Source organism: Mesoplodon densirostris, chromosome 14, assembly GCF_025265405.1.
Source record: "Mesoplodon densirostris isolate mMesDen1 chromosome 14, mMesDen1 primary haplotype, whole genome shotgun sequence".
NCBI lineage: Eukaryota > Metazoa > Chordata > Mammalia > Artiodactyla > Ziphiidae > Mesoplodon > Mesoplodon densirostris.
The window spans coordinates 80,097,842-80,122,913 of NC_082674.1; the positions used below are offsets into that span (position 1 = coordinate 80,097,842).

The window sequence follows — 25,072 nt, forward strand, 5'->3', positions numbered from 1 at the left end:
TCCATGGTCTTGTGGGTCTGATATTTTGGTCAAATTTTGGAAATTTTCAGTCGATATTTCTTCAAATAATTTTTCTGTCCAATTCTCTTTTTTCCCTCCTCTAGAGTTCCTATTCCATATGTGTTAGACTGCTTGATGCTGTTCTACAGGTATTGAGACTCTTCATTCCGCACCTGCCCTCCTCCAATCTAGACTTCAGCCTGGTTGACTCTATTGTCTTGTCTTCAAGTTCACAAATCTTTTTTTGTGTCCAAGCTGCTATAAATTCCATTCAATAATTAAAAAAATTTTTTTTCAGATATTGTATTTTTCAGTTCTAGGATATCGTTTAGTTCTTTTTAAAAATTTTCCTTCTTTCTCTTGAAATCTCCCATCCCTACACTCATTATATCTACCTTTCCCTATAGATTCTTTAACATATTTCTACTTTTTAAAGAAAATAATATTGAACCCACCCTTTTTCTCCTAGGATAAGTGTCTTGTTAAGTGGTGACAGAAGAAAAATTTAGCTTTTATAACAAAATATTTGTTAATAAGTTGCTGTATATCTTCTTTGGTGAGGTGTCTTTCAGATCTTTTGCCACTTTAAAAATTGGGTTATTTTTGTTGTTGTTGACTTTTAAGTATTCTTTGTATATTTTGGATACAAGTCCTTTTTCAGTTATATGTATTGCAAATATTTTCTCCCAGTCTGTGGCTTGTCTTTTCATTCTCTTAACAATGTCTTTTGCAGAGCAGAAGTTTTTTATTTTAATGAAGTCTAACTTATCAGTTTTTTTCTTCCATGGGTCACACTCTTGGTGATGTATTAAGATTCATTGACAAGCTCCAGGTCACCTAGATTTTCTCCTGTGTTATCTTATAGAAATTTTATAATTTTGCATCTATCATTTAGGTCTGTGATCCATTTTGAGTAATTTTTGTGGAAGATGTAAGATCAGTGCCTACATCTATCAGTTTTTTTTTGAATGCAAATATCCAGTTGTTCACAGCACCATTTATTGAAAAGACTATCTTTTCTCCATCAATTTGCCTTTGCTCCTTTGTCAAAGATCAGTTGACTATATTTATGTAGTCTGTTTTGGGGCTCTATTCTATTTGTCTAGTCTATCTGATATATTTATCTGTAGTTTCACTAATACCACACTGTCTTGATTATTGTAGCTTTATAGTAAGTCTTGAAGTTAGATAGTGTCAGTTCTCTGACTTTGTTCTTCTTCAGTATCACACTGGCTATTCAGATCTTTTGCCCTTCCATAGAAACTTTAGAATTAATCTGTCAATGTCCACGAAACAATTTGCTGGCATTTCAATTGGGATTACATTGAATGTATAGATCAAGTTGGGAAGAACTGACATTTTGATAATATTGAGTCTTCCTATCCATGAACATATAACATCTCTCCATTTATTTAAATCTTCTTTGATTTCTTTCATCGGAGTACTGTGGTTTTCCTCATACAGAGCTTTTGAATATTTTGTTAGGTATATTCCTAAGTAATTAAATTTTTTTGGTGCTAATATAAATGGTATTTTTCTTTTAAATTTCAAGTTCCAGTTCTTTGTTGATATATAGGAAAGCAATTGGTTTTTATATTTTTATATGATTATTTTATATATTAACCTTGTGTCCTCAAACCTTGCTATAATTGCTCATTAGTTCCAGGTTTTTTGGTTTTGTTTTTGTCAGTTCTTTTAGGTTTTCTATATAGACAGTCATGCCAACTGAAAAAAAGACAGTTTTATGCCTTTCTTCACAGTCTGTATACTTTTTATTTCATTTCTTGTCTTATTGCATTAGCTAGGACTCCCAGTATGATAGTGGGTAGGAGTGTTAAGAGGGGACCTCTTCGTCTTATTTCTGATCTTAGTGGGAAAGCATCTCATTTCACACCATTAAGTGTGATGTTAGCTGTAGGGTTTTTTGTAGATGTTCTTTGTCAAGTTGAGGAGGTTCCCCTCTATTCCTTTGCTGAGAGTTTTTATCATAAATGGGTATTGGATTTATTAATTATTGATTCATTTTCTAAAAGATATGGGCCCTTGGCACATTTTAAGTTGGATTTTGTCTTTTTATTATTGAGTTTTATGAGTTCTTTATTATTTGGATACAAATACTGTATCAGATATTGATTTGCAAATATTTTTTCCCATTTTGTGGGTTTTTTCACTTTCTTGATGGTATCCTTTGAAGTACAAAAGTTTTAAATTTTGACAAAGTCTAATTTATCTATTTTCTTCCTTCATTGCTTGTGTTTTTGATGTCACATCTAAGAAAACATTGTTTAATCCAAGGTCACAAAAATTTACTCCTGTGTTTTCTTGTAAAAGTTCTTACATTTAGGTCTCTAATCCATTTTAAGTTCATTTTTTGTATATGGTGTGAGGTAGAAGTCCATCTTCATTCTTTCACCTGTGAATATCTAGTTGTCTCAACACACATTTATACTTTTTAAAGTCTTTGCTAATTATAAAATCTAGGTCAAATATGGATCTGTTTCTGTTGACCAGTTTTTCTCTTAACCATGGAGTATGTTTTCCTGTTTCTTCATATATATAGCTTTTCTTGTTTATTGGACTGTTATGTATGATACATCATAGGACTCTAGATCTGCATTGCCTTCTTGTGAAGAACATTAATTTTTGTTCTCACAGACAGTTAAATTCTGACAGATCATCTTGACCTTGTGGCAGCTAGGTTTTATGTTTTATTGAGGCAGGTGTATTTCAGTTTTGCTCTTCGTCCTAGAGCTAATCTCTTAGTCCTAGAGTATAATTTTTATTCCTTAGGTATGGCCTTTTAGGTGTTTCACTGGAAATTCCCAAAAGTTTACCAAGCTCCTCTAATTTGGCAGAACTTGAACTCCAAGCTCTATTTCTCCTCCAGAGGGCAGAAACTGAATCTCTGTTCAACTCTCAGTTTTCCAGCTGTATTTTACTCAGTCACCTTGGAATATTACCTGATTCTGTGCAATTCAGGAGCCAGCCAAGAAACTGAAAGGAATTTATATGTGGATTTGGGGGCCTACCCCCTTATGGCTTCCCTCTTACTGGGGATTTTTCCTTTTCAGTTTCCAGCATCATTGGCAGTCTCAAACTCTTTATTTTCCACTTCCTCAGGCAAATGAGACAATGGGTTTCTTCTGGAGTTCTATCTGCCCCATGATTTGCCAGCTAGGGAGTTTCCTTAACTGCATCAACATGGATTTACTCTGGTGTGGTCCCCTTATTTCAAGAGTTGGATCCTTTCCAGTTTCTGCCAGCTTTTGATAGCTTTTCTAGCCTTCAAACAGTTGTCTTAAAATATTTTGTTCAGGGAATTCCCTGGCGACCCAGTGGTTAAGACTCTGCAGTTTCACTGCTGAGGGTGCGGGTTTGACCCCTGGTCGGGAAAGTAAGATCCTATAAGCTGTGTGGTGTGGCGCGGCCGGCAGGCAATCAATCAATCAATAAATAAAATAAAATATTTTGTTCAGAGTTTATTATCATTATTGGCAAGAGGATTAGTCCAATACAAACTACCCCACCATTTCCAAAAGCCAGAAGGAGCAGACTAAGGAATTTGGACTTTATGCTGCAGGCTAGAAGATTTTAAATGGAGGATTAACAGGTTGAGTTCATGCTTTGGGGGAGATTAGTATGGGGATAGTTTGTAGAATGGATTGGTGAGGGAAAGCCAAGAGACAGGGAAGCAGTCAGGAGACCCCTGCAGTAGTTCAGGAGAGAGGGGACCAAGGTCTCAATTGGGGAAGAGAGACAATAGAAATGGAAAAGGATGGTCACATGGGGGAGATTAAAAGAAAAGATCCAGTTTCTGGGAGGGACTATGGGGCTTTCCCACATGGAAGGGTTTTTTTTGTTTGTTTTTGTTTTCATTTTTTTGCCACACCATGGTATGCGGGATCTTAGTTCCCTGATTAGGGACTGAACCCACGCCCCCTGCAGTGGAAGCATGGAGTCCTAACCACTGGACCACCAGGGAAGTCCCTGGAAGGGTTTTTAAATGACCAGTGAGAATTACCATCATTCCGTATCAGAGAGTCTGGCCAGGTTAAAGTTTATTCCAAGGTGTGTCTCTGTGGAGGCTTGAAAACTTTATTCACCTGGTGTTAGTCCTGGGCAAATGACCTGACTGAAACCTGAGTCACTGCTGGTCTTCAGGTCTCCCTGGCTCACCTGAGGGCTATTGAAGGCCACCTAAAGTCTACTTAGAGCTTGAGCCTGGGTCAGTTGTGGAAACAGCCTGTTTGCCCCCAGCCCTGAGGTTTGGAGTAGAACTGGACCAACCTGGGGAAAGATAGGAAAAGAGGTTACCAATGCAGGCCACTCTGCCTGGACACGTCTCAGCATCCACTGTCGGGGCCTGTTCTCTTCAAGTTGGCAGCCATTCATCCTTGACCTTTTCTGCTAGCTTTGTTGCTTTCTCCTTCAACAGGTCAAATGGATGATGTACTGGATTATATTTGCACTTTTCACCACAGCAGAGACATTCACCGACATCTTCCTTTGTTGGTAAGTACTCCAGGAATTGGGACTTTTCCAGGAAAGATGTTGCCAAGTGTCAGGGAGAGGTGGGAAGGTCTGAAAGCAGTCTCAAACCTTATTAGCACAGAGAAGCAGGTGCAGGAATGCTAACTGGAACATTTCAAATCAATTAGTCTGTAAAATTGTTCTTCAAGTAAATATTTATTGAATGACCATATAAGAGCAGGTATTGTTCTTACAATGATATAATGATGGGCAAGATAAATACAATTCCTCAATTAATGGAGTTGGTAAAGAAGCATTCTTATGTTAAAAAAAATAAAAAGGAGAAAAACAGTACACAAAAGTGTGCAATAAAACTAAGTTTCTCCCCTACACCATTCACTCTCACCATTACTGCTTTTCACAATTGTATATACTTTTAAAAAATGTATGTGTGTGTATACGTACACACATATACACATACTTTTCCTTTTTTTAAAACAATAGTACTGTAGTATACCTAACAGTTCTCATTTTGTTTCTTAAATTTATTTTTGAAATACTTTGACGTAAGCATAAATAGATCTACCTACTTTTTTAAAGGCCACATAGAATTTCATGGTATAGATAGATCATAATTTATTTAATCAGTCCCCTTTTGATGGACAGCTTTTTCTCTCTCATGAACAATGCAGCTATTACAGCAATGGACCAAGTGAAAATCATAAGCTTGGTGTTTGTATTCATATATTGTGTCTTAGCTGAAAGAGGCTGTGAATAATATACAGTATCCTGTTTGTATCTAAAGGGTCTGAGTTTGTGCACATGTGAATGTGTACTAAAAATAGTGTGGAAAATACTTGTCTGTTAGCAAAGGTTATTTCCGCAACTTGGGATCATGGGGTCAGTTTCACATTTGCTGTGTCGTATGAATGTTTTACCATGATCAGGTTTCATCAGGGAAAATAATAAAGATATTTCCATTTTGGGGGAAAAAAAAAGTTCTTACCCCAAAAAGGATTAGCCTGGACTTACCCTCTGGGATGTCCTAGATCAAAGACATCCACTTCTCTGAACACTACTTCACTGAATCCTGTCTTGGGTCAGTGGCCTTAATGACCTCAGTGTGTAGTTTTTCCCCTGATGGAGCCTGGCTTTCATCTCTACTGGGAGAGATAGATGTCTCAGCTATTATGGCCTGAAGCTGGAAGGAAAGAATCTGGATTACCTAATTCAGTATGCTTGTGCCATTCTGCCCTGTCCTGTGCCCAGATAAACAACAGACTGAAGACGGGGCTGAGACTCCAGGACTGGAGACGGAACTCTACTGAGCCATTTTTTGGTCTTCCCCAGACCTCAGAGGCTGGCACTAGGAGGTGGACCTCATTTTGTGCAGAGCTACAGTGGGGAGGTTCCTGTCTGTCCTGCAGAGATGAGGAGAACAGGCCAGACCCAGTGAGGGTTGTATAGTCGATTAAAGAGCATGGCCAGCACTTCATGTCGTGCAGCCTTCTTAATGATGCCCTCCTTCTATCTGGTGCCAGGTGGCCTCCTGCTGTCCTCCTGTCCCTTATCATGAACAAAGCAGGGAGAGCGTTAGTCTCATGAGCTCTTTCCCGGGGGTTTCTGGCATTTCAGCCTTGCTACTCTTTCCTGGGTGGAAGTCCTGCCTGATGATGGATATGCTGCTCCCTGGTAGCTAGAATATGTTTTATCCATGGCCCTGGAATTTTAGTCTCATGCCTAATAAGTGCTCAACAACTGTTTCTGGGATTGATTTGATTTTGATTTTGGGAGATGTATTACTTTTTTTTTTAATTAAATTTTTGTGTGTTTATTTATTTATTTATTTATTTATTTTTGGCTGCGTCGGGTCTTGGTTGCGGGATCTTCATTGCAGCATGTGGGATCTTTCGCTGAGGCGTGTGGGCTTCTCTCTAGTTGTGGTGTGTGGGCTCTGTAGTTTGTGGTGCGTGGGCTCAGTAGTTGTGGTGCGTGGGCTTTGTTGCTCCATGGCATGTGGGATCTTAATTCCCCGACCAGGGATCGAAGCCACGTCCTCTGCATTGGAAGGTGGATTCTTAACCACTGGACCACCAGGGAAGTCCCAGTGTATTACTTTTCTGTTGCTGCAGTAACAGATTACCACAAATTTAGCAGCTTAAAACAATACAAATTTATTATTTCACAGTTTCTGTGGGTTAGAAGTCCAGGTAGAGTCAACTGAGAACTCTGCTGAGGAACTCACGAGGCCAAAACCAGGATGTGGGTCAGCCTAGGCTCTTATCTGGAGGCTCTGGGGAGATTCCACTTCCAGGCTCATTCAGGTTGTTGGCAGAATTCAGTTCCTTGTGGCTGTAGGACTGAGGTCCCCATTTCCTTGACGTGTGCCACTCTGTCATCTTCAAGCCAACAATGGCATGTCACCTCCATCTTCTTCTGTTACCAGCCAGAGAAAGATCTCTGCATTTGCTTTTAAAGTCTCAGGGAATTAGATTAGACCCACCTCAGTAATCAAGTATAATCTCCCTATCTTAAAATCAGCTGATTAATTACCCTAATTACATCTGTAGAATCCCTTTGCTACATAAGGTAACATATTTGTGGGTAACATGGGGAGGAAGGCCATAGGATCAAGGTCATGTGCTGCATGCCACAGGAAGGCATCTGATAACTAGGGTATTTGGAGCATGTGTACAGGTATGGGTAGAATCCCCCTCTCTTCCTGACCCACGTGGAGGCCTCATCTGGTCCCTCGTTGGTGCCTCTGAACTGGCGCTGTCCAGACTGTTTGTCTGGGTAGAAAGTGAGGGTCCCTTGCCTCTCTCCGGGCACCGTGGGCTCTGCTTCTGCAGGGAATGGTTCGTTGGGGCCCTTCCCTGCCTGCCTCGGTTCACAGCCTGGACACACCCTCAGCCTGCTTTCTCTTTTCCTGCCAACCTCCAGGTATTACAGATCCTGGTCTCCTCCTAGGAGAGTCCTTCCTCTCCACCCTCCCTCTCACCCTGGGAATGGACACGGGATAGACCCATCAGACACAGGGCCCTCTTTCCCTTTCAGGGAATGGACACCAACTCAGCTGCTCTGAGCTCTGTTTATAATTGAAAGGGGGCGGGGTAGTCCTGCACCTTCTGGCTTCCTAGAAGCCTCTTTAACTTTTGTTTACTTCCAGGATGGGAGGTCACCCCTCATGTGTATGCGCTTCCCGTCACTCTTCACTCATCCCCATCCTGCTCTCTCCACCCCTCCACCAGGGCAGTTCCCTCTTCATTGGTAACTTCTAAAAACTTTCTATGTTGATGAAAACAGCAACTGTGTATGGTCACAGAAGAGATAGGATGGTGGCTTTTTTCACAGTTTGTGTAAGTGATTTCATTTAATTTTTTAAAAACTATAAAATACACATGACAAAATAAAATTGAAACAATACACTAAAAAGTAAGTAGGTGCCTCTTCTTGTCCTCTATTCTTCTATGTTGGTGGCTTAGGGGCAGGATTCTTTTCTCCGCTGTCGTGTGTGTTTGTGTGTGTGTGTCTGTCTTTCTGTCTCTCTGTCTGTCTAGCCTCCCTCCGTCCATACTCTTCCCTTCCTTTCCTGTCCTGGCTAAGATACACAGTCTTTACTCCTACCCAGGATATCTCATTCCACAGTAGAGAGGTAGGGAGGTTTCCCACTTATGTCCTGTGGCGTGAGGCTTTAGATTTCAGCAGTAGCTCTCAGCTTCTTTTGATACCAAGGGGCAGCTGGCATCCCCAGGGACCTCCTCAGGTGGCCCGCATGCCTTACCGGCAGTCACTGGCAACTTAGACTAAAACTTGAGGCCCACTCAGTCCTAAGCTCATTTCCTCACATGAATCTGCAAAGGGGAGAGGGCCCTCACCCACCAGAGAGTCATGTGTAGAGACTTTTGAGAGATTTGCTCTGGGCCTACCAAGGTTGAGCTGATGCCAGGTACATAGTAAGAATTATGAAGTGGATGTTTGTGGGCAGCAGATGGAGATTTGGAGAGAAGCAAGGCTCTTGATCCTCACTAAGACATTGTTCCATATCACAGTGCACATTATGGGGTCACCTATTGGTTTCCGCTCTCCTGCTAGATGATAAACCCCTAAGGGCGAGGCCATGCCTAACCTAGCTTTGGTTTCCCTGTACTGCTTAGCACAGACCTTTCACCTCATAGCTTTTCAACAGAATTTTCCAAACTGAATGAATCAATCAATAAGCTAGTTGTTATCTTTGAGTTGAAAGTGGGGCAGGAAAAAAGCTTGAGGAGAGAAATGGAAAGAAAACGTAGTGATTGCTAACAGTAGGAGGCAGTCTTGAGATTCGAGTTTTGCTACTAAGACTCTAAAGGAGCCTACTTTTAACCAAAGTCCTGGAAAGGTCGAGAATTAGAAGGCTGTAACCTCTTCCTTTTTTCTTCTCTGGATATTCATGTCAGCTTTCTGCCCAAGGAACAAACCCATTCCATTGTGATTCTTCTGTAACTAGTTGATTTCGCTTCAAAGGAAGCCCCATCACCCAAGGCGGACAGGGGAATACAACAGAGCCCTCTGTGTCCTGGTCTAGAGATGCCAGGGAGGGAGGTATCTTGGTGGTCTGGAGACCACCAAGTGAAGTCTGCTACCCCAGTTGGTCATTGGAGATGCTTTGCCAGCCTGACAAGAGAAGATTTGGGAGGTGAAGCCAGAAGGTTAGGAGGCAGGAAGGTGTTCAAAGGCTGCGTCAGCATGGATGGGGCACACGGGAAAGATCCTGATGAACAGGAGGCTCAGTAGCACGCTGGCCAGAGAATAAAGGGTCTCTGGCAGCCCAGAAGGATTGCTCAGGATCTAATGTTCACCCCCCCACACCCCCGCCCAGCCTGGGGCAGGCTCTTACAGTTGTTCCTACACTGTGAGGGTGTGACTGTGGGGAATCAGACTCTTGTACCACCTACGTTTGCACAGAAGTACAACCTCTATCTGGAAATCAGATGCCCGCAGAAATTCCACTTCTGGGCATTTTCCTAAAGGCACGTTGGCATAGGTATGTAAAGAAGCACGCTCCAGGAGATTCACTGCAGCTCTGTTGTAGAAGCCAAAGATTGTAACCTTTGTAAATATCCATTCATGGGGGTCTGGGTAGATGCTCATGCCCCCATACACAGCCATTAAGAAGAGTGAATAATAAGAACCTGCTGTATAAAAAAAAATGCAATAAAATTCAAAAATTCAAAAAAAAAAAAAAAAAAGAAGAGTTAGGCCTGGGGAATTCCCTGGCGGTCCAGTGGTTAGGACTCCGCGCTTTCACTGCCAGGGCCTGGGTTCGATCCCTGGTTGGGAAACTAAGATCCCGCAAGCCACGTGGCGCAGCCAAAAAAAAAAAAAAAAATCCCCAAAGTGTACTGTTAATCGTGTGTGTGCAGTAGGGGGAAGCAAGGTGTAGGAGGGGGTGCAGAGAATGCCACTAGGTGAGCATGGGGGACATCACGGGAGTCATATATACCCACACAATTGTATATCTTAGCCCTAGTCCACTTCTGGAAGGATGCATAAGAAACTGATGATGTTTATGCTTTTGGAAAAGCATCCAGGATGGGAAGGAGACTCTGCTATATACTCTTTTGGACTTCTAGAATTTTTTAAACTATGTGCATGCATGACCTATTTTTTAAAACACCCGTCTTTTACATAATAAACAAAAGAGCAGCAGTGTGACAGAACCCCCTGGGATTATCCGTGAATCTTGGGTTGATGCCTGAGCTTTGCTGGTTCATTTGTCCCTTGGGGCTGACAAATACTTGTTTTCCAGACAAAACTTCCTTCATTGTTCATCACCAGAGTGTTCAATTGTGGGAGAAGCACACATCTGTTCTTTCAGCTCCTTCTCTTTTCTGGCTGTGAAACATTAAGCAATCTTGACATGAAAGTGTCCTTTAGTTGCTAAGGGAATATTCAGGAAGGGCCTGCCAGAAGCAGAAGGCAGTGGACTAGGATGAGGAACGGAGGAGGGGGTGGAGCCGCTGACTGGAGTGATGTGAGAGTTAAAGGGCTCTGAAACGACTTGCTAGAAATCGCTCTTTGCTTTGGCTCTCTTATCAGGGAGGATGCCTGGAAGGGTTTACTTTTCTGATTCCTCAGACTAGCCCAGGTGTCACTTTCCCTCATCGCATCTGTTTTAATGGTACCCAGACTTTGTTTTCAGGTCTGGTAAGACATGCAGACACAGAAATGACTCTCATGAAGGAATAAGTTCGTTATATTCACAGATCCCTAGAGGTACAGCCCGCTGTGCAGAGCCACATGGGGAAGCACGGGGCTGATCAGGAAGCAGAGGCAGGAAGTGTGGGCAAGAGACTGTGTTGTGGTTTCCATGGGAGAGGCAGTCTCTCCAGAGTCAGCAAGGTCCCAAGATGTCAAAGCATCAGAGTACAGAAAATGTAAAAATATGGTTAATACATATCCGGCCTGCCAAGTATGGCTGCACAGGTCGTTCATAGCACAAGATATCTGGCCAAGGAGGTGAGTGGAGCTGAAATTCGGATGAAGCCCTGTTTGCGAGCCATGTGCTCGCAGGACTGCATCCAGCTGAAGGACTTGGCTTTTTCTCACACGTGCAGAGGCACCACATGGGTTAGCAGAGGCCCGTGATGGCACTTGTCTCAGGTTGCTATTCTATATTAATTGTGATGATTTGAGCAATGTCTGTTTCCTTGACTGGACTACCAGTTCTAAGGACGCCAGAACCTTGTATGTTTCCCGCTAGACTGGAAGCTCCAAGAGAGCAGGGGTCAGGTCTTCTTTGCTTCCCACTGTCTCCTTGGTGCTCAGCACCAGCTGCCACCTATGGATGCCGGGTGAGTGTTTATGGGATGCATAAACAAATGGCATGCAGGACTTTAAACTTCAGAATCGTATGTTACCTGTACCCTGAACTCTTCTTTCTTTTGGCACCAAAAAGATCAAGACCTTTTTGCCTGCTGTTGGTTTTTTTAATTAAATTTAATTTTTTAATTGAAGTGTGGTTGATTTACAACGATGTGTTTGTTTCAGGTGTAAGCAAAGTGATTCAGTTATATATATATATAATTTTTTTCAGATTCTTTTCTCTTATGGGTTATTACAAAATGTTAAGTATAGTTCCCTGTGTTATACAGTAGGTCATTGTTGGTATCTATTTTATATATAGTAGTGTGTGTATATATTAACCCCAAACTCCTAGTTGATGCCTTCCCTCCTCCCCGCCAGCCTGCTGTTGATTTGAGCAGGGTGAGTAGCATCCTCTTTCCTGTCAAGAATTGGGCTCCTATCCCTGCCTTTTTGGAGACTAAGAAGATAGCCAGGAGGGGAGGCTTTCATTCTCAGTCTGGCGATTCTTTGTCAGCTCCGCCCTACTGTAAATCCCTACTGTAAATCCTGTGTTTGTGCCTTCTTGGCCTCCAGTGAAGAGTGAATGACTGGGAAATTGGGCATGGCTGGTTGTGGCATCTGGGCCTACAGGAGCCCCGGCTCCAGCCGAAATGAGCAGAGCTCGGAAGGAGGCTCCAGCTGTTGTCAAGCATGGTCATAGGGTGATTGCTGGAGAGACCCCAGGTCCCTGGCTTGCTTGACAACAAAAGAAAACACGAACCAGCTTTGGGAATTCCCTGGCAGTCCAGTGGTTAGGACTCAGTGCTTTCACTACTGAGGGTCCAGGTTCCATCCCTGGTTGGGGAACTAAGATCCCACAAGCTGAGCCATATGGCCAAAGAGGGAAAAAAAAAAAAATGAACTGGCTTTCAAGAGGCCTTGGGCTTGTGCCTTGGATGTGCTTGTGTGTGCATACACCTTCATGGGAATCTGGGGGCCAGTCGGCCGTGTGCAGGCAGGAGAGGTGTCTATGCCCCCAGGTCTCATGTTTCAAAGGCTCAGAGAACCTAATGGAACCTAATGGAATGTGTATTTTCTCATCTCTCTCCAGGTTTCCATTCTATTATGAACTAAAAATAGCATTTGTAGCCTGGCTGCTGTCCCCCTACACAAAAGGCTCCAGCCTCCTCTATAGGAAGTTTGTACATCCCACGCTGTCTTCAAAAGAAAAGGTAATTTATGTTGCTCTGCCTTGCACGCCTTCCAGCGAGTGAAAAAAAATTTTTAAGTGATTAAAAAAAAAAGGCAGGTTGTTTTATTGCAGGAGACTCTTAATTGACTCTTATTTCCCCCCTCCAACATTTGTTCCTTCTAATCTTTCTTTTTTAAGTCTATTTTTATGACCTGCTTAGAAATAATGGTGAAATTCTCAAAAGGATATTATTCATCATTATTTATTGTAAAACAGTTCCATACATTGAAACAAAAAACAGAAAAGATTCACTCATAATTCAACTCCCCAGACTGAATTTCCTTCCTTTTATCAGGCTCAGCCCCTATCCTTTTGCAGATAGGATTTTTACACAGACTATTAAAATACTTTAAAAATTTAACATAAACTGGAAGGTTGAAACCTAGAGAGATTAAATGATTTGAACTTGTACCCAGATAGCTACTAACAGAGACTGGAATATAATAAATTTCTAGTACGTTTGCTTTATTGTTCAATGATAAAATGTATGCTACCAATGAAATACCTGCTACTTTAGTAATTATCAGTCAGGAAGTGTTGAGAATAGTCATAATAATTTGTTTCATGCTATTTATCTTTTGTGTTTGTTTCGCTTCACAGTACTTCACATACATCCTTGAAATGAAAATGTAGGTTTGTCTATTGTCAGAGATGGAAAAAATAAGATAGGGAGAAATTGCAGGAAGGGGTCAACAATAACTAAGGATTCAAGGAGGAATTACAACTTACACCTCCTGAAAAGAAATTTAAGCTACTTATAAGATAATGTCACTGTCTATAAAATTATTTTTTGTTTAACATCTCCACTGAACCTAATTTGCCGGATTTGCTTTCAATGGATTATTCCATTATTTTCTTAAGATTTCATACAGTAATAGATGCCGAGACCACTAAAACAAAACATGACCTCTGTCTTATTAATTTGTTTGGTAGCTCCTTTTTTAAGTTCAATCCAGTCTGTGAAACGTTTCTTTAAAATAAAATTTTAAGCGTACATTAAAAAAAAAAAAACACTCCAAATCAAAAAGCAGCAACAAAAAAGCTGAGCAGATGCAATATTTATCTTCTGAGATCTTAGACACCATGGCATATCATCCTTTTTCACTTGGTCTTCCTAATGACCCACGACAATCACCACACACAGTATATATATAGTTCCTTCTGTTGACTTCTTATCTTAGAATAAATTCTCAGGAGTGAAATTACTGGATCCAATATTGTATAATTCATTAATGATATTATATGACTTTCTAAACTGATTGTGTGGTAGGATTCTACAGTGTGAATTAGGAGCACTGTTGGTGGCTTGATATATTCATTTCTCTTGCTTCTGAAAGTTGGATACTTTGGACTTCCAGGGGAAGCCTTTGAGTATATCGGTTGGATGAGCAGGCTACTGTAGACGTTTCTGAGAATCCGTTTAGGAACTAGGACACACTTCCCATCTCAGAGGGTGGATTTTGAGGAAGGGTAATCCCTGTCTCGACCTGGTTATCAAATCTCTATTCTTCCTGCTTCCCTTTCTCCAAACACTGGACTTACCCTGAAGCTGCCAGTGTAATTTCCATTGAAACGAAGGTGACTGACTCTTAAGAGCTGCCAAGAATCACTTCTGGAGTCAGCCAGGGGTCACAATGGAAACTTAGTGTTGTGACTTCCTGAAGAAACTTAAACAAGGACAAGGCAGGGGGTTGACTGCCCACCTGCATACCTCAAAGCGAAGGAAGTGCACCGATGTGCTGAACCTCAAATGAAATGGAGGCCAAGTGTCATTGACTGAACTCTGCAATGAGCTCCTGTGATTACAAAACAGCTGTTTTCTTAAAACAGTGACAACAACAACCCAAACCAAACAAACGAAAAGAATGAGCCAACGTTGATTCAAATTTGAACTAAACCAATATCTTACTTGGTCTTGGTCCCTGAAGTAGATGTCAGTCCTCTTTCCCATCTCACCTTTACCTTGTGGTATGATGCTGGATGACTTCTAATTTCTGTTTTTATTTTGTTATCTGTAAAATGATCTTCTCTGTCAACAAAAATAACACCTATTTCTTTCTATGTCCTAATCCCTCCCATCGATATATACATGGGGAGGGATTTGGATATTGTATGAAATAGCTATGGAATAACAGAATTTCAGAGCTGCTGGGGCCTGACCTCCTTGAGATAAGGAAGATGACAATGGTTCTTGGTTATTGAAACCAGCCACTGTGTCAGGTGCTTTCCTGGAATGATCGCATGTAATCCTCACCTTGCTCCACAAGTTAGGTGCTACCAGGGTCCTCATTTTTCAGAAGGCAGAACCGTGAATAGAGGGTAAGTCCTTGCCCAGGTCTGACAGCCAGTTAGTGGCAATGCCAGAGAGAATCAGTGATTGGGCAAGCCCCCAAGCTCAGCGCTCAGGAGAAGGGAGAAAAAACAGAGATTTATTTGAGCTTTCCAACTCAGTGTGCCTCTGTTTTCCTTTGACAGGAAATCGATGATTGCCTGGTCCAAGCAAAAGACCGAAGTTATGATGCCCTTGTGCACTTTGGGAAGCGAGGCTTGAACGTGGCGGCCACGGCGGCGGTGATGGCTGCTTCCAAGGTACCATGCTGGGACCTGACCACCATGGTTGTAACTTGCCCAGAGACAGGCTAAGGACCAATCAGGTTCCTCATCCTTTTTGGGGTCCCATTGAAAATCTGAGGGGAAAAAGGGTGAATCTTGCCCCCAGAAAACTGCACACCGCCACACACAAATGATTTATGCAATATTGAGGGGTTCCCAGAGCCCCTGAAACTCATCTGTGGGTCTCCTGTTAAGAACCTCTAAAGTACTTGGAGTGTAATCCTTGGATGCAGAGAACAGAGAAGGGGAGGAGAGGGAGCTCTTCTCTGCAATTTCCCAGGGTGCGCTGGGAGAGTCACCTAAATAGACAGGTGCAGAGACTTATTACCTGAGTGAGTGGGTGCACTCCATGCTCACATGGCCCCACAGATCCAGGGGAAGGAACCCAGGGTCCTAGAATAAGTTGAGTGGTTCAAACGTGGAGGACAATGATATGTGTAGCAGCAGTAACTAGAGATAGAGGAGGCTTGAAATAAATACTGGTCTTGTGGGATATTGTGATATAAGCAATTCCTTCCTTCTTTTTTCCACCCAGCCCTGTTCAAAGGCCCTCCGTGTTCCTTCCCAGCTTCCTCTCCCATCACATTCTCCTTGTGTTTTGTCAGTTTCTCGTTATGTGCTCAGCCCTGAAAAATCAAATTGGTAGATGTTTACTCTCAGAGTAAATTCAGCAGATTGCCCTAGTGTTTCCTGGTGACAACACCTTCCTCCAAATCTACAGGTAGAGTAGGGGTCTACAGTTGGCTGAGGGTGGAGGAAAGGCAGTTATGCTTACGTCTGGAGAGATACAATGGTTGGGAGGTGAGCTGTATTAGCAAAGGGAAGCTATGAGTCCTGGGTGGCGATGTGAGGGTTTGGGGGAAAGAGAGGGTAGAGCTGTGAAAGGGTTTGGGAGAGGACGATTAATACAGATCTTCGTGCTCCATGGGCTCCCGGTGGATGGTGGGATGGAGGGTGTTGATAGCCAGTTGGGTCGGGGGACTGAGCTGGGTTTTCTGGGCCCTGAACCAGAGAGAGGAACTTTAGGAGCATTACTGGGAGAAAAACTTAGCACACGGGGCTGGGAGTTTGAAAAGCACCTTCCACATAAAGTCAAGGAGTTCTGCAGACAAAGGCTGGCGGGGAGACAGGAGAACCAAAGGGGAGTGATTCCTATTTCAGAGAAGGACCAGGTGCTTCTGTAACACAGAACCATAGTGAAGTGTTCCGCTGGTACCTGGAGGGTCCCTGTCCACCTTAGGTACAATAGTAGCTGGCAAAGTGATGAATCCCATTGAGTATCATTGGAGGGGAAATTCCGCTTTGGTATCTGGAGGAGATGTATCAGGATTTACAAAGAGCAGTGAATTCTAATATCCTTCTGTTTGAGATGCAATCGTTTTAGGCTTTTGTGTTTAAGCTGAAAGAAGAGAACTCAGAATTGCTAAATTCTGAATTCATCGGGCTAACTTTGACACATAAAGCTACGGAAGCCTCCCAGGCCTTCTCTCCACCCCATCTTCTTTGCTTCTGCACCTGAAGGAATATAGGTTACTGCTCTTTTCTCAGCTCAGTTGCAGAGCATCAGTGTGGTATATTTATCAGTGTGGCTCAGTACGGGTCACCAGGCCACTCAGCCATGTGTGTAAATTATATTCTTATGGTAATCCTGTAGGGCCGTCCTTTTCCATGTCTGCCTCAAGCTGGAGCCTCCTGAGTCTTGATACCGTCTTGGCCAGTCACCACCAGTCCCTCTGACCACCGGGAAGCCCGTGAGCCTAGGCCTCCAGCCGGGCACCTTACAACTAACATGAAGGAAGCTCTAGATAGTCTGAAACTTGCCTCAGAAAATAACTGCTCATTAGTTCTTTCTAGTTGGGCTGCAGTAGTGAGGGACGCCTGCTTCCTGCTGAATTTGGTTTCAGACAAGAAAATTTTCTGCCTTGTGGGGGCTTTGCTTTTCCTCTCTAAATATCTTGAGAGAGAAAACACTATTCTTCCCCCAAAATAATGCCCTCTATTTTTGAAACAGATGTGTACTTTAAAAAAGAAAAGAAGTGGCTTCTCTGGTGGCGCAGTGGTTGAGAATCTGCCTGCTAATGCAGGGGACACGGGTTCGAGCCCTGGTCTGGGAGGATCCCACATGCCGCGGAGCAACTAGGCCCATGAGCCACGACTACTGAGCCTGCGCGTCTGGAGCCTGTGCTCCGCAACAAGAGGCCGCGATAGTGAGAGGCCCGCGCACCGCGATGAAGAGTGGCCCCCGCTTGCCACAACTAGAGAAAGCCCTCGCACAGAAATGAAGATGCAACACAGCAAAAATAAATAAATAAATAAAAACTCCTACCCCCAACATCTTCTTTAAAAAAAAAAAAAAAAAAAGAAAAGAAAAAGAAGAAGTAAAATTCAACCTGGCTGAGGGATAGATCAGTGGTTTCCATAGTAACAATGGACCACTCCACGCCGCGGCCAAAGGATGATAAGTCCCCACTGGGTTCAAATCTGGCTTTAGTAACCAAACCACCTGGGAGGCTTTGTTTTTCATTTTTAAACAGATTCTCAGATGTGCTGAATCAGAATCTCAGGCAGTGAGCCCTTGAATCTCTATTTTTAACAAGTTCCCCAGATGATTTTTAAACAACCAACTCGGACTTCCCTGGTGGCTCAGTGGTTAAGAATCTGCCTGCCAATGCAGGGGACATGGGTTCCAGCCAGCTCAATGAGAAGCCCTTGCAGTGCAACGAAGAGAAGTCCCCGTTCACCGCAACTAGAGAAAGCCTGCGTGCAGCAACAAAGACCCAACGCAGCCAAAAATAAATAAACAAAATAAATAAATATATTTTAAAAAATAAATAAATAAAATAAACAGCCAACTCTTTACAGGTCACTGCCTGAGGGCCCATCCAGAACCATACACCAGAGGTGATTAGGGTTAAAACAGTTAACTTCTTAAACATTCCTGGGATGCAGATTTAGCTCCTTAGAAGCCTTAACCTTGAGAATGAGAAAGCTGAGTCCAGAACGACCTTGTCGATTACCCCAGGGGAACAATCAAAGCAATTTTGTGAAAAAAAGACACTGCCCAGTCACAGTGGCTAGGGTGACCATATAATGTTCAAACAGGACACATCTGAGAGTGAAAGGGTGCTGTAATTATTATGCTGGGACAACAGGAAGAAACTAGGTCTGTTCCAAGAAAACCGGGGTTTATGGTCGCCCTACTCATGGCTCCATTTTACATCTCTTGGACCCTGCCTGTCTCCTCCCAGAAAACACCCTCAAGCTACAAATCAGTTCTCACTGTACATATCCACTGCATTTAGCCAAACAGTTGCAGGAGAGAGGGTGAGGTGACTGAGAGCCTCTCTCTGAGTTCAGACAGACTGAAGGGAGGCTGGGACCAGGTGACCGGATGAGGGGGGTCACTCCTTCCTCATCTGCTCAATTTTCATCCTTTGATGGCTCCCCAGGAGGAAACTGCAGAACTTAACCAGAAGAATGAAAGATCTTCTGCCTACACTTTTAGTTAATCCTTTTTTTCCTTATAACCTTGAACCCTGAGCCCTTTCTCTAAAAAAATGAATGTTTGCAGGGTTTTTGGATCATCATGAAGTGTGAAGAAGCTTTGTAAACCATATCATTGTACAAATATAAGTTGTTATTAATGTTAATATTTTATCTTAGAATAGAAAAGCTAAAACAAAAAAAATTACACATTGGAAATTTCTCCCCAGGCCTATTAACCCCCAGCCCACGCCCCAGTTTTCCCCAAGGTCTAATCCTTGTCCCCGGGAAGTAGTGATGCGTTTTTTCTTTCAGCAAAAGCTGCTCTATCTCCTTCCTAGGGGACACACATCGCTAGTACCTTCTTTCTAAGTGTCCCTAGTCTCTTGGCTGGCTCTGAGCTTAGATATTAGCTGTTTCCCAGCCAGTAATTCCACCCAGAGGGAAAACTGAGCCCCATGTCTTTTTAAGACTAGAATTGGAAATCTCTCTCTTTTTAAAATGAATGCTCTAGAAACGCATTAGTTAAGCAAAACACATTCTCATGGGAAGAGAAACAATAGTGAGAAAAACCAATTGATCAAGAGTTTTAAAACTGTCAGGTAGGGCTTTCCTGGTGGCGCAGTGGTTGAGAGTCTGCAGGGGACACGGGTTCGTGCCCCGGTCCGGGAAGATCCCACATGCTGCGGAGCGGCTGGGCCCGTGAGCCATGGCCGCTGAGCCTGCGCGTCCGGAGACTGTGCTCTGCAATGGGAGAGGCCACAACAGTAGGAGGCCCGCGTACCGCAAAAAAAGAAAAAAAAAAAACCCAACTTACTTAAAAGTTACTTAAAACTGTCAGGTAGTTTTAAAACTGACTTCCCTGGCGGTCAAGTGGTTAAGACTACACCTTCCAATGCAGGGGGTGTGGGTTCGATCCCTGGTCGGGGAACTAAGATCCCACATGCCTCATGGCCAAAGAAATAAAAACATTTAAAAAAAGCAATATTGTAATAAATTCAATAAGGACTTGAAAAATGGTCCACATAAAAAGAATCTTCAAAACCCCCCCCCTTGACATGTGAACCATATCCTAGGTCTCTTCCACCCGCCCACTTCTCAGGCCTGGTAAACCAACCTTGCTTTTTACCTGTCTCATAACTTGAAAAATAATGCGCTTTTACTTTCCCTGGAGATTCTATCCCTAGAACAGTTTCAGTGCTGCCAGTGGTGTTATTAAAGTCACCTGTTTAAGACAGCTTGTCTAAGTAAAGCCGGCATTCTGTGAATTAGGGATGCTTCTTCCCCAGATTGTGTGTGGGATTTTTCCCCCCTAGAATCTAGTATTTCCTGTTAGATTGTGAGCTTCTGGCCATGAGTGACTATAGATTCTCTTCCTTTGTTTCTTGCTTAGAAAAAACCCCAAACCAAAAACCAAACTTTGCTAACTTGTCTGGTGTTTTGCACCCATTAAACCTTGTTGATTGATCTGAAGAGTAAACTTTTTTTTTTTTTTTTTGTGGTACGTGGGCCTCTCACTGCCGTGGCCTCTCCCATTGCGGAGCACAGGCTCCGGATGCGCAGGCTCAGTGGCCATGGCTCACGGGCCCAGCCGCTCCGCGGCATGTGGGATCTTCCCGGAACAGGGCACGAACCCATGTCCCCTGCATCGGCAGGCGGACTCTCAACCACTGCGCCACCAGGGGAGCCCTGAAGAATAAACTTTTTGATGCCTCCAATCCTGCTCTGCCCAAAATGGTAGCCACTTGCCACGTGTGGCTATTTAAATTTAAATTAATTGAAATTAAGTAAATTTTAATATTCAATTCCTCAGTCTTCACTCACCCCCTTTCAAGTCCTCAGCAGCTGGTGTGGCTGGTGGCTGGCACAGGGATAGAACGTTCGCACCATCGCAGAAAGTTCTCTTGGGCAGCACTGTCCCAAGCCTTCTGTTAAGCCTCTTGGGTTCTCCTTTGCCTTCTTTCCATCTTCTTGCCTGCGGTGCTCTGCATTGACAAGGGCCCCTCCCTTACCCACTTAGCCCTTTGGGGCCTCTGTATATGAGGTTCACGTGCTTTAATCCCAGAGATGGAGACTCAGCCCACAGCGTTGCCCATGGTGGATCTTTCGTTTCTTCATCTTCTGCCCGGACAGCATGACCTCCACTTTGCTGACTTGCCAGCCAAAGCTCAGGTACTTTGCCTGCAGTTATGGTCAGTGGCCACCAGGGTATAGCCAAGCCTTGGTTATAGCCCTAGCATCTGAACATCTAAGCACAATCACAGAGAGATAAATTATAGTGTTTTCCCACTCATTAAAAAAAAAAATTCCGGGCTTCCCTGGTGGCGCAGTGGTTGAGAGTCCGCCTGCCGATGCAGGGGACACGGGTTCGTGCCCAGGTCTGGGAAGATCCCACATGCCGCGGAGCGGCTGGGCCCGTGAGCCATGGCCGCTGGGCCTGCGCGTCCGGAGCCTGTGCTCCGCAACGGGAGAGGCCACAACAGTGAGAGGCCCGCGTACTGCAAAAAAAAAAAAAAAAAAAATTCCCACTCTATTTTGCTTTAAAAACAAACTCTTTAAACAGTTCAGCATAAATAGTTTTAAAAAAATGTCCTCTCCCTCTGATCCTTATTTTTTATCCATCATTGCTTTATCTAAACCTCTTGCTTGAATAAAAATCCTGCTTTCAAACAACATGGAACTTTATTCTTGGAACCAGAAGCTCATTCTGGAAAGTTCATAAGCCTAGTGATTTGGGGCTTCTGACCAGACTGGAGTTGTTTGCCTTTGCCTTTGGTTTTTTTTCTTGCCAAAAAAAAAACCCACAATAGACAAAAGCAAAAACTACCTGTTTACGATTAATCAGAGGGCAGGGTGTTACTTTTCTTTTTATAAAACCCCCCTGTATCCACTCATGCTTTGAGTGTATTTCCAAGGAAGAAGAGAAGACTGCCATCCCTTTTGGATCCCTGTGTCTCCCTTGTCTGGCTTCGCACACTTACGTCTGCTGAATCTAAGTGGCTGAGGACTCTAGGAAGTTTCGTGCTTCCCTTCACCCCTCAGAGGAACATTTCCCAGCCTCTGCGCTAGGACTGTGTGACCTAAAATTAATATTTAAAGTTCACCATGGCAACCATTTAAACACCAAGATTACATAAACTGTTATGGACAACTGCTGAAAAAATTTAAGTAGAGGGTAGGGAATACTTCCCTCCCAGGCAAATCAGCTTGCACTGGAGCTTATTTCCAAAACAACCTGAAGCAGCACCAAGCAAGCCTCGTCCACTGAGGTTCTACCACACTCGCCTCTGTTCCTCAACACCCTGTCTTCCTACCGATGTTTCTACTTGGAATGTCACCTCCCCTTACTCCGCTCCATAGATGGTGAGGTGGATTGAAACAAACAAGAGACTCAGTCTCACAAGTCAGCAGAAGGGCTGGCACTCAACGCGGAGTTGCTGGTCTGATATTACTTACGAAATCTCTGTTACAAGTTTGCCTGTGGAGATCATATGTAGCTGGATGCATCGAGGGTCCCAGTGGAAAGAGAGAAGCCCACCTGCCTGCCTGACCTCTGAGAAGAGCCTGGTTGAACCCAGGAGGTCGGAGAAAGCACTTGGCTGTGGCAATGCACCTTCCTTCCTGGTCGCCTCCTCCTCCCTGACTCCTGTCTCCTGTCTCTCCCTCCCTCCTCCCGTCTCTTCCTCAGTATTGGGGGGAATTCTCCAGGGCCCCGCCTTGCTCTCCTCTCCATCCCAGAGCCACTCATCCTTTCCCTCACCTTCAGCTGTCACCACATGATGCTCCTGGTTCCTCTCCCAGGTCTCAAGTCCAGCATTTCTGGTTCTCTGAACATCTCCTCCCTGTCTCCTGGTACCTTCAGTCAGCATCTCTCTGACTCTAAATGTGTCCCTCCTCTTGTGTCCCAGATTTCTGATGATGACAGAATCACCATCCTCTCTGGACCCCAAGCTCCAGATCTCAGTCATCTTTGAGTTCCTCCTTCCTCCGATTGACTCTTCAAGTCCTACCCGTTTGATACCCATTCCTTCCTTCCTTCCAGGCCCTCTTCCAGGCACCCTCCCTTCTAGCTTGGACTATTGCAGTAGCCACTCAAGGGATCACTGCCACTCTCCCTTACTGTTTGAGGCCTGTGCGTTTGGCCCTGATCCCAGCCTTCCTGTCTAGTCTCTCCTGACCTTTCTGGTTCTTGTATACTGTACTTACAGCGCCACCTTCAGTGCTGTCCTAGAAATAGCAACTGCTGTTTCTAGAATTTTCTCTTTCCTGCCTCTACTGATGCTAGTTCATCTGCCCCTGTTCCCACCTGTTTGAAATCCTGTCCACCTTTCAAGGTCAAGAGCCACCTCCTTCACAGCAGCCTTCTTAGATTCCTGGTGGAACTGCTCTCTCACTTCATGGCACCCCAGTGGCCCTCTTGTAGTCATTTATATCCATGTCTTATCTGCACCCCTACTAGGTGCACAGTACATGGTAAAGGAATGAAGGATGGCTGTTCATATTTTTAGCTGTCACAGCCGGGAGAGCAATGCTTAGCAACACGTGTGGGCTTTAGAAATATGCAGACCCAGGTTGAAAACATCCCAGCTCCAGGACTTCCCTGGCAGTCCAGTGGTTAAGATTCTGTGCTTCCAATGAAGCGGGTGCACGTTCGATCCCTGGTCGGGGAATTAAGATCCCACCTGCCACGCGGCCTGGCCAAAAAAAAAAAAAAAACCAGCTCCCCCACGTGCTGTTGCACCTCTATGAGCCTCAGCCTCTTCACCTGCAAAATGGGCATGATAATGGTTTTTGCCACACACCAGTCATGAGTCGATGTCCGTAGAGACTTCCCAGGAGGTAGAGCTCATGCCGAGGCACCTGTCAGTCACTTCTCCTGTGTCCGTTTGCTCTGTAAGGTTGATCATGATCTTCACTCACGGTTGAACCAATAAGAGAAACAAGTCCGATGCTGGCCTTGGGAAGTTATTTACAGTCCAGACTTGCGGAGAGGAGGCTGTCTCCTGCCTGTGTGGATCTTTCCCGTCTTTTCTCTGTGGTGCGGTAGCTTGGGCACAGTTGGGGCGTTGCCTGTGCCCTCATCCCTCCCTGTCCACCTTGCCTGTGCTGTGTGGCCCTGGGCAAGGCACTCGCCCACCCTGGGCTTCAGGTCCCTCATTGCTCTGGGCCCAACTTCCGCCTCCTTGTTCAGCCTTGAGGTGAGCAGTGTCTGAATGGCAGCGTCTGTATAACACGTGAGCCCCTGCCCCAAACCCCACCGAGAGGGAGAGGAATGTCAACCTGTGGGTTGTTAGGACAGGAAGGAGCCTTAGGTGCCACTTACCTCACAGGGGAGGACACCGAGATCCCAGTGCTGAGCGGCTACCCAAGGTCATGCTGCTGTTAGATGCCGAGCTCACACTAAACTGACAGTTCCTGACCACATTCTGCTTGGATCACACCCCCAAGGCCCTGAGGCCCCATGGCTGAGAGCCTGAGAGATGCCTGTCAGCCCCTGAGAATTGAGTCCCAGCCCAGGGTACTTTTAAGGTTGTCTGCCTGCTCTTCTGACCATTTTATCTGGAGCACCTCTAGGAGTTAAGAAGGTACATCCATATGCAAAAGACAGCCAGCAACTGCCCCCAAGGCAGGCTCCCACTTTGCCTTGAGGCAAGGCTGGGGCCACGCTTAAATGCAGGTGGTGGGTCGCAAGTTACCTTCAGAGACTAAAGATAGTTTCTTTAAAGCTTTATCACTGTGTCCTAATATAACATTGTAAATCAACTGTACTTCAGTAAAAAGAAAAAAAGAAATTAGGATATCGAAAAGCAAAACAAATAAACAAAGCATTATCACTGTGATAAAGTGGGAAGTTGTAAATGTAGCTCCACTTTTCACTGAGCAAATTTGTCTTGTGGATGCCCCACCTTTGGGTCCCCTACCCCACTCCTACTCCTTGAAGAGAGATCTGCCACCACTTTAACCTCCCCTCAGGGCCTGGCCTCTCCAAGGAGGAAGCCTGGACCAAGCAGAGCTTCCAGCTGGGTCTCGCTGGTGGCCTTCTACACATGAGGGCTGGACAGCTGCTGCGTGTGGAGTCCTTCCCGGTGACCCCCAAACCCCATCACCTGGGTGCTGGCCTGACTCAGATGACCCGGCCCTGCTGTGCTTTACAGGGACTCTGCTCATCTGCCTGCTGGCATTGTCCTGCACAGCCGTGTCTCACTTCCCAGATCCAGGTCCTCATCTCCTCAGCAGCTGCTGTCAGCACCTCAGATCCAGCCTGGCCTGAGGTGTTGGCCGGTGTTGCCAACGGGCCTTCCCTCACCAGTTATTGTTCATTTTTGCACTTCATCTCCCGTTAAGGGCACTTCCGGTCTTTATTGCAGACATCCACGTGCCCAGCTCCAACCTGAGGAAGGAAGGCAGAGCAGATACCAGGGGCCG

General features: G+C 44.4%; 1 protein-coding gene across 5 annotated transcripts in view; it reads left to right on the forward strand.

Moving 5' to 3' along the window:
• Nucleotides 1–25,072, forward strand: part of REEP1 (receptor accessory protein 1) — a 113,140-nt gene that overhangs the window by 64,444 nt on the left and 23,624 nt on the right. For all 5 annotated transcript variants that reach the window (XR_009534403.1, XR_009534404.1, XM_060117985.1 and 2 more), the window contains exons 3-5: nt 4,436–4,512; nt 12,410–12,530; nt 15,026–15,139. Coding sequence is in view for 3 of the 5 variants with exons in the window: in XM_060117985.1 (XP_059973968.1) it covers nt 4,436–4,512; nt 12,410–12,530; nt 15,026–15,139 (312 nt within the window). In the remaining 2 variants the exon portion in view is untranslated. The remainder of the gene's footprint in view (nt 1–4,435; nt 4,513–12,409; nt 12,531–15,025; nt 15,140–25,072) is intronic.